This window comes from Thamnophis sirtalis, unplaced genomic scaffold (assembly GCF_051295495.1).
Source record: "Thamnophis sirtalis isolate CommonGarterSnake01/CBP01778 unplaced genomic scaffold, rThaSir2_p1.2 scaffold_8, whole genome shotgun sequence".
NCBI lineage: Eukaryota > Metazoa > Chordata > Lepidosauria > Squamata > Natricidae > Thamnophis > Thamnophis sirtalis.
In genome coordinates, this window is record NW_028261388.1 from 62,901,838 (window position 1) to 62,911,222 (window position 9,385).

At 39.8% G+C, this 9,385-nt stretch overlaps 1 protein-coding gene across 1 annotated transcript in view; it reads right to left on the reverse strand.

Annotated features, from left to right (window-relative positions):
• CYBB (cytochrome b-245 beta chain) overlaps positions 1-8,056 on the reverse strand; it is a 31,843-nt gene extending 23,787 nt beyond the window's left edge. Inside the window, exons 1-3 of the mRNA XM_014076534.2 lie at positions 7,980-8,056; positions 6,157-6,252; positions 3,769-3,879 (exon numbers count right to left, since the gene is read on the reverse strand). Coding sequence (XP_013932009.2) covers positions 3,769-3,879; positions 6,157-6,252; positions 7,980-8,024 — 252 coding nt within the window. The 5' untranslated portion in view covers positions 8,025-8,056. The remainder of the gene's footprint in view (positions 1-3,768; positions 3,880-6,156; positions 6,253-7,979) is intronic.
• Positions 8,057-9,385: the final 1,329 nt, after the last annotated feature.

The window sequence follows — 9,385 nt, forward strand, 5'->3', positions numbered from 1 at the left end:
ATGGCCCACTTTTGGTGTAGGATGGCCCCCAGAGGGAAGCTTAGTCCATCAAGTTGTAACAAACTCAGGAACTGGCCACCAAATAAACCTTTCCCTTTGACAAAGAGCTGGTCTTGTCTCATTTTCTGCAACAGGACCACAGAATCTGAGAATACCTATCATATTTTAAGACTGAAAGATAAAAACTAACAAGAACTAATAATAAGAAAAAGAGTAGAACAGTGGTGTCAAATTCCATTTCATTGAGGGCCACATCAGGGTTGTGTTTGACTTCAGGAGGCAGGGTTGGGCATGGCCAGGATAGGCATTGTAAGCTCAATGTCACTTGTGTCGGGGGCACTTGTGGTTGCCCTAGTGCTCTGCCAGCAAAAATGGGTTTCTGAGCTCTGCTTTTAGCTGTGATAACCTCCTGCAACCCTCTACCAGCAAAAATGGAGCTTGAGAGGACTTCCAAGCTCCATTTTTCACTGGCAGAGGCACCGCGGGACAGTCCTTCGCTGTTGCCAAGGTGGCCTCATGGGCTAGATCTAAGCAACCCGTGGGCTAAATCCAGCACCCAGTCTTTGAGTTTGACACCCCTCGAGTAAAAGAAAAAAAGAATAAAGAAACAGAGAGAGACAACAGAAGTATAACAAAATAAAAAATAAACAGAAATACAAAAAGAGAATCATACTGCTTGTATTTAAGTCTAAAACTAATTTGTTTATGAATTGTTCAGAAAATCATGACTGAAACAAACCATTAACATGCATGAATAAACCAATTTATGGTTTAGCTTTATGTCTTTATAGTTGATATATCACATTGATTTAGAAAAGCCTGGGGTCAGACCTGCAAGCCATCTTTTCTTTTGGGATTTCAGGCCTGCCACACTTTCTACTGTGGGAAAATGGGAGGGGGGATTATATGGAGTTGGGTGATATGTAGCCAAAATAACATTCTTCAGGAAAGTCAAGGTCATTTTTATCTCTGCATTTGGCTGGATCTGGATGAGAGGAATCTGTCTTTGTGGCAGTGAAAGATTGGACCCTGTGATAAACTTGTGGGTGTTGGGACAAGATTTTGAACTTTCAACTGGGTGGGGAAACCTGGAAGCTTCAAATTCGGGTTTCCCAGATATGCCAACAGGACATCTCTAATAAATTGGAACTTTGAAGGAACACAAGCCTCGGAGTTTTATTTCGTTGGAAGTGGTTTTTTTAGAACCCTGATATTAACCTGAATCTCCCTTAAAATACTTCACCAGCTACCCCGAACCTCGGGGTGCTGTCCGGGGTCCTGAGCCCCAGCCTTGATCTGAACCCAGGCAATGCGAAGACTCAGGGAAGATGGAGGAAGAGAAGAAGTCCATGAGGGGAGCCATAGGTGATGGATCGGTGATTTATGTCAAGACCATCTACTCACCTTCCCAAACCATGGTGGAAGCTGAGGAGGCTACTGAGACAGAATGCCAGTTGGGAGCAAGGAACAAAGAGCCAGCTTCTGGCAAACCTTGCAACTGGACTGGACCATTCAAGGCAAAGCTGTGGGATTCACCTCCCCACAGGAGATGTTGTTGGAACCACAGATGGGTGCGGGATCGGCCTCAACCCACAAGTGGAGAATGCCACAGCAGATGTGAAACAGGCACTCTGGAGAATGGGGATTCCCACCACCGTCATGCAGCCAGTTGCTGGCTGGCCTCCCAGATGAATTTGGACAGCTCCCAGACGAATTTGAAAGCAGATCAGCCCACAGCCCTACAGCTGGAGTGGGGCTAATTGCAGCCCCGGTTAACCCCGGGTTGCAAATGCCCCAACAACCAGGTTGAATGAATCACCTGGCCAGCTGCTGACAAGCCCACAGCAGATCTTTTGGGGGATTCTGACCCCAAATCAGCCACCAACATTTGGGTTGCCGCCAACAAGCCAGATCCCACCAGGATGGGCTTTCTACCCAGGACAAGGATGGGTGCAGTATCAGTGGACACCAGCCCGCATCGAGCAGCCAGTGCCTGCCCAAATTCCCACACAAATCCAGCCGCAAGCCCCACTGATTGCCACGCCTCCCAGATTCTGGACGATGTTTGATGGGACACCTGGAAAGCTAGCCCATTTCCTAATTGAATCTGAGCACATATTGACCAATTCAATTCAATTCAATTCAATAAAATTTGTATGCCGCCCACTCCCTTGGGACTCTGGGCGGCTTACAGACAGATAAAGAAGCATTTAAAAATTTAAAAGTAAAAAAATACAATTGTTAAAATTACACAACATCCATTCAGTCTAAGTGGGGCTGGACATTGATCAACAGCCCCAGGCCTGCCGGAACAGCCAGGTCTTAGTGGCTTTATGGAAGGCCAGGAGAGTGGTAAGGGTCCGGATCTCTACAGGTAGAACATTCCACAGGGCCGGCGCAGCTACAGAGAAGGCCCTCCCCTGGGGGGGCTGCCAGCCAGCATTGTCCGGTCGATGGCACCCGGAGGAGGCCCAACCTGTGAGATCTTGTTGGTCGTTGGGAGGTATGTGGCAGGAGGCAGTCTCTCAGGTAGCCAGGTCCTAAACCATGTAGGGCTTTAAAAGTAACAACTAGCACCTTGAAGCGCGTTCGGAGACCAATAGGGAGCCAGTGCAGCTCGCGGAGGATGGGTGTAACATGGGTGTATCTAGGTACACCCAGTATCACTCGCGCGGCTGCATTCTGGACCAACTGCAGTCTTCGAACACTCTTCAGGGGCAGCCCCAGGTAGAGCATGTTACAGTAATCCAGTCTTGAGGTGACGAGGGCATGAGTGACCATTAGAACCAATATGGGGATCAATACCCTTCTGACCCAGATTTGGTTTCAGCAATATCAGATTAGGTGGATGAGGGGGAGGCATCAGAATTGATAGCTGAGCTCCACAATGAAGCAGCTCCTGAGCTAGACGCCGCCGACAGATTTGTCTAACTGATGAAAATCAGATTTAACAATGTCGCCCATCAAGTGGAGGTGGAAGCGCAAATCGAAGAGTTGAAGCAAGCTGGCTGACCGGTGAAAGAGCTAGTTTGGGAGTTTTGGAGACTGGCTGGAAAATTACAAGACTGGCCAGAGGGCCTCCTTGTACACACATTCAAGGAGGTGCTGGATCCTGAGCTCAGAAAGGCATGTGGCATCCAGTGGGTGCTGGAACGTATCCAGAATTGGTACAACACTGCAGTCATCCTGGATCATGAGCTCCACCCCAACTGAAAGTCAACCACTGAAAAGCCAGCCATGAGACCCCTAGGTCGCCAAGTACAAACAAAACAAACCGAAACACCTACCCCAAAATTGGCTGGATGGGAGGAATCTGTCTTTGTGGCAGTGAAAGATTGGACCATGTGATGAACTTGTGGGTGTTGGGGCAGGATCTTGAACTTTCCACTGAGTGGGAAAACCTGGAAGCTTTCAGATTCAGGTTTTCCCAGATGTGTCAACATGACATCTCTAATAAATTGGAACTTTGAGGAAACAAAAGCCTCAAAGTTTTATTTAGTTGGGGGTGTTTTTTTGGAACCCTGACACCTGGCTTATATGCTGTTTGACTCAGTCAGTAACTGGGTGGGCACAAGAATTTTCAATGAATGACTCAACGCTGAATAGTCTCATGTTTTCGCTGAAGTCAGAATACCATCTTCAGAGAAAGTTCATTCACTATCACAACATTTGTATTAATGGTAATCTACAAGATTAAAAGAATAGAAGACAACCCTTGTTTGCTTACAATGATTATTATTATTTTGATTAAAAATAGTAAATACTTACTGCACTTGAGCCTCTGAGAAAGGAAAGCAGATTTCTACAGACAGGAAGCAGAATTAATAGGCAGTTGAAATTCAAACATGCTGCAGGTGCCCGGGCCAATGCCAAATAAGACTAAACATGAGACAATAGGATCATAATTAATCAAGCAATATCATTTAAGGATACATTGAAATAGAACTAAAAGCCCTAGGGAAAATCAACATTAAAATTATATAGGGACTGTGGGACCTGGCCAATATGATTAATAGAAAGGGATGCTGGGAATTATAGTTTAGCAACATCTACAAAGCCATGAGCTTCTGAGGTGCCATTTACAAAAATTTATTGCAATATATATGAATGTGAAGAAAAATAGGATTAAGTCTGAAACACTAACTGCAAACTAATATACACCAAGAAACTTTTCATTGTTGGCATAACATAGACTAACTGATATTAATTTAAAGTCATAGTATGGTTCTACGAGACAGAGTGACAATATTTAAATTCAAAGCTTCTAAGGAGGCAAGACTATTTCTGATAACTAACACCTCAGCTTATTTTAAGTGATTCTATGAATGACCATCTTGCCCAGAAGAAAGGTTATCAAAAGATGGTGCATGGAGGAAAAGAACACCATAACATTGCTTAAACACAATTTGGGAAGAAAGGTATGTTAAGAGGAACAAGGGGGGGGGGTCTCCTGAGACTCTTAACTATTGCATATTGCCCCTGTGACTGTTCATTGGTTTTGTTATTTTCGGTGGAACACTCTTGACAGTTACAGCTGCTTTGTGGCTTCTATCCTTCTTATCCAGTAATTTTCTCATCCCTCCACTCTTAAAATATTTCTGCTCAATTTAAAAATTATTGATTTGTGATCATTTTTAGAATTAGCTTCCCTTCAGAATTTTGAGACATTTTCATTTGCTTTTATACTGAAAAAATGGAGCAATAACTATTTTTTCTACAACAGGGATGTCCAACCTGGGTGGGGAATTCTTGGAGTTGAAGTCTACAAGTTGTCAAAGTTGGACACCCTGCTGTACAGCCTGCATTGCTCTACATCTACCCAGCTAGATACCCTGTTTCCCTGAAAATAAGATCTCCCTGGATAATTAGCCCAATCGGGCTTTTGAGCACATGTGCTAAAATAAGCCCTCCCCTGAAAATAAACCCTCCACAAAAATATTGCAACACAGCAGCAGCCACGCTTGCTGCCTCCTGCACTTCAAAAATAATAAGGCCAAGTGCTTATTTCGGGGGTCAAAAGAAAATAAGACCCTTTCTTATTTTCAGGGAAACATGATAGTACTAAAGCAGATGAATTTGTAATGTACTGTTGTTACTATTTCCCTTTGTGTCTTGCTCAAACTCTGCTTCCAATTTCTGCATAAAGCAAGAAGAATCAGGTTCTTGATGGGGCAATACCCTTAAGCAACACCTAAAAATATTTCCTGGAAGACTGCCCTCCCCTTCTAGTAGTGGCTGATGCCAGGTTCTTCCCATGGGTGGGGTGGGGTGGGGGAAACAAATGAACCCTGATGCACCACATATTGTTTTTTCTGCTTTGTAATAGATGTAACAGAACTTCCAGTGGTTTAGGGTTATCATCCTGCAAGGATTATTTTTAAAAAAGGAGGAGTGTTATACTTGGTTTGTTTGACCGTTGATTCAGATCAATGTGGAAGTGGAAGGACAAAAAAAGGGAAATGGGTTTGAACAGAGACTTCTAAGATTGCTTAATAGACAGCTACATTTATAACAGTCAAGCTGAAATAAAGTTGCAACATTTCAGAGAAAAATATATTGACATTTTATCACAGAGGAATATTCTATATATGTATCTAGATTTTCACTCTCAGCATAATAACAATAATACTGTATTATTTCTTCCTGATGCATTTTCAGCAAAAAAAACCAACCCCAAGCTATTGGTTTGTTAAAATTAACAGCAGAGGAATAATTAGAATTTCAGGGGGAAAGTTAAACCTAACTTTTAGTGCTTCTGAACAGGATCACTGGGTGGTCCTGGGCTTAACTTTTCTCTCCCCAGTAGTTTCTCTCTTGCTAAAAGAAGCAAGGAAAAGTATTTTGCCTATGCCAGAATTACTGAGAAGAGAGTTTTCACCTCATTTTTTCCCCAAAGCAAAGAGAAACATTGAAACCTTAACTGGACCTCTGCAAGCTGCACAGAAAATGGCTGCAATCATAGATGGGTTTTCAATCAATCCACTTGTCATATGGATGACAACAGAAAGAAAGGAGACTTCTTGAAAAGTTAGAACTGGCCATATAAATAGAGATGCACATTTTGAGCTGCAATTAGCAGCAATATCCAGTAAACATTAGAACAATGATGAAGTTCACTGAAACATGGGAACAAACAGCATGTGATGTAGGACTTACCCCAAGAAGTTCTCTTGTATAGTAATACGGCCACCCATTAGCATAGGTTAAGTAGTAATAGCAAAAGAGGAAAACATTTAAACCCAGCCATACTAGCTGAAAGAAGAAAAACATGGCCTAAAATTATTTTCATTACTCTACTATAATTGCAAGATCTAATGATTAGAATAGGTTTCTGAAAACTCTAGCCCAGATTTGGAGGAAAGCAGCAAAGTCAAAAGGTTATGCAGCCCAATTTGAACCAATTCTACTTTTAACAGTTACATTAAACAGTGAGCCCAAGTAGGTTTAGACAATTATATTGCATTATATTCTATGCAGGCTTGGCTTCTTTCCCCAAGTGCAAAATGTGTACTTTTCAATACAGGTAGTCCTCAACTTACAACAGTTCATTTAGTGATCATTCAAAGTTACAACGGCACTGAAAAAAGTGGCTTATGACTGTTTTTCACATGATCGTTGCAGCACCCCATAGTCATGTGATCAAAATTCAAACACTATGCAAGTGATTATGTTTATGATGGTTGCAGTGTCCTGGGGTCATGTGATCAGCTTTTGCGACCTTCTGACAAGCAAAATCAATGGGAAATCCAGATTCACTTAACAACCATGTTCCTAACTTAACAAATAGAATGATTCATTTAACAAGTGGCAAGAAAAGTTGAAAAATTGGGTAAACTCACTTAACAAATGTTTCACTTAGCGACATAAATTTTGACCTCAATTGTGGTCGTAACTCAAGGACTATCTGTAGTATTTTAAAATTATGATGGTCTTTAGGTAAATAATGACACTTGGAACTGCATTGCTGTTTTTAAATTTAAATCATATCCTCACCCTAACTGTGAACAATAAAATAGCACTGACTACTGTTAGTAGTGGTGCTGCTGCTTAACATCCTGACCCCTTCTCTGTATCACTAGCAGAGGCAAGATGGTGACTATGCCTGGTTTTCTCAAAAACTGATCACAACAATGTTAAATGCAGATGAGGTTTCTCAAAATTAAGTGAAACTTCTTAAAATCTTACCCTTAGTGGTGGAGAGGGGTGTTAATATTGTCAATTTTATTAACTTTGTTTGCTTACTGATCAAGCACTTTAATTATATTTTAGTAGGCTACAAAAGTTTCACAGAAAGGTAGTCCACATTTTGGAATCTACCTGGAAATCTGAGCTTCTTTTGTTATATGTTACTATTTTAGTAATTACTAAAATTCTTACTAAAATTACTTAGTTCTCAATGAAATATCTGCAGTAATACATAATTAGAAATCATATGAATTGGGTAAAAATTCAGTAAACAATAGTCTCATGATCCAGCCTAGTTTTATACTAATTCTGAAAAACTTTGTTAGCATCATACTGGTATCCAAAAAAGTATTCAAAACTAGAGAATACTTGGGGGGAAAGGCTTTAAAGAGAAAAAAAAAGACACAATTAAAGGCATAAATAAAATGTCTACTCACATAACTCATATAACAATTTATAATAATTTATAAAAGGCACCAATTTCTTTTGGAAACCCTTAAATTGCTACCACCCTTTAACTAAACTTGTTTTTTTATAAATCATATTTATTTCCTATTTTTTTCCAATAGTACATATTTCCAGACAGTTCATATTTCATTGAGAATTCTCTATAAGTAATTGTTTTTAAAGCCATAACACACTTATTGCTTAAAATACTGCATATATTAAAACTACAATGCATTCAAAACAGGAAGACGTTTTTAAATTATTGCACTTCTTGAGTTGAAGATGCTTTTATAAAACTAAATTGATTTTGATTTTGGGAAACTAAAATGCATAATAAATGTACTTACAATGACAAATATGGAGAGTCCTTCGTTCTCTACCCAGTTGCCCATGATGACAGTGAGAACTGTTGTGAATCTGAGCTGTGTTTGATTATCATATAGTACATACTTTTTTTCTCCTTCAGAAAAGGAAGTGCATACTAAGGCTTACAACAATCTGTTTCCTTATTTCATCTTGCATGCATTAGATAAACCTCTATGTGTTCAGAATAATGTCCACCCTTTTCTCCTTAAAAATTCATACATAAAAATCAAACCTCAATTATTGTCTTCTGCATCTCTTTAGAGTAAAGCATGCTTGTTTTAGAAATGTTATAACACCCATTGCAGGGTTGTGATATCAGATTTATTATAGGATTGTTTTTATTTATCTGTAATTGTTCAAAACAAGATATTATTCAGGACTGTAATTATTTCTGGCATTAGATAATACTTATGTCACTCACCTAGGTCTTTTAAAGAATGCAATCATATTGGTGATCTGCTGTTATTGTTTGAAATCGGAGTGTTACACTAGTTCTTTTTTATCAGTTCTGGTCTTTTTATTTTCCCCTTTGATTGAATGTGAATTGGCATGATTATGATCAGGAAATAGATCTCAGCATTGTAGTAGATAGCCTGATTACAGTGTCAATACAGTGAGTTGTTGCTGTAAATAAAAGGCAAGTCCCATGTTTCAAATCATTGGAAAGGGAACTGAAAATTAAAACGTGAATACATTAATCCTCTTTTATAAGGCTCTGGAATGACCAGATTTGAAAGCTGTCTACGGCTCTGGTTACTGTACATCAAAATATCATAAATATTATAGAACTGGGAGGGGGAGCATAGAAAGAAGCAGTCAAAATAAGATTTTAGTTTAGATCAATGTTTCTCAACCTTAACTACTTACAAATGTGTGGTCTTCAGCTCCCAGAATTCCCCAGCATGCTAAAGTTAAAGTTGCTAAGATTGAGAAACTTTGGTTTAGAGGAAAATAAGATAAGATATGAGAAGATGAAATCATACATGGAATAAAAATGTAAATAGGTTCTATTCATTAGATTCATTGAGTAAATATAATATTTACATAGATTTTTTTTCTCTTGTATTTAGTCATGTCCAGTTCTTGGAGACTGCCTGTATAAGTCTTTGCAGTTTTCTTGGCAGTGTTTTGCAGCAGTATTCTGTATTACCTACTTTCTAGGAGTGGGAGAAAGTGATTAGCCCAAAGTCACCCAGTTCAGTTGGCTTTGTGCCTAAGGCAGGAACTAGAAACTCAGTCTCCCATTTTCCAGCCTGATGCTTTAATTATTACTCCTAACTGGCTCTCTACATAGGGCATTACCGTAGTATTTATTAAATCTCATTGAGTTTATTTTGACTTCTCGTGTTTGTGCAGGTGTCTAGAATCAATATGAGTTTAGTGGTAT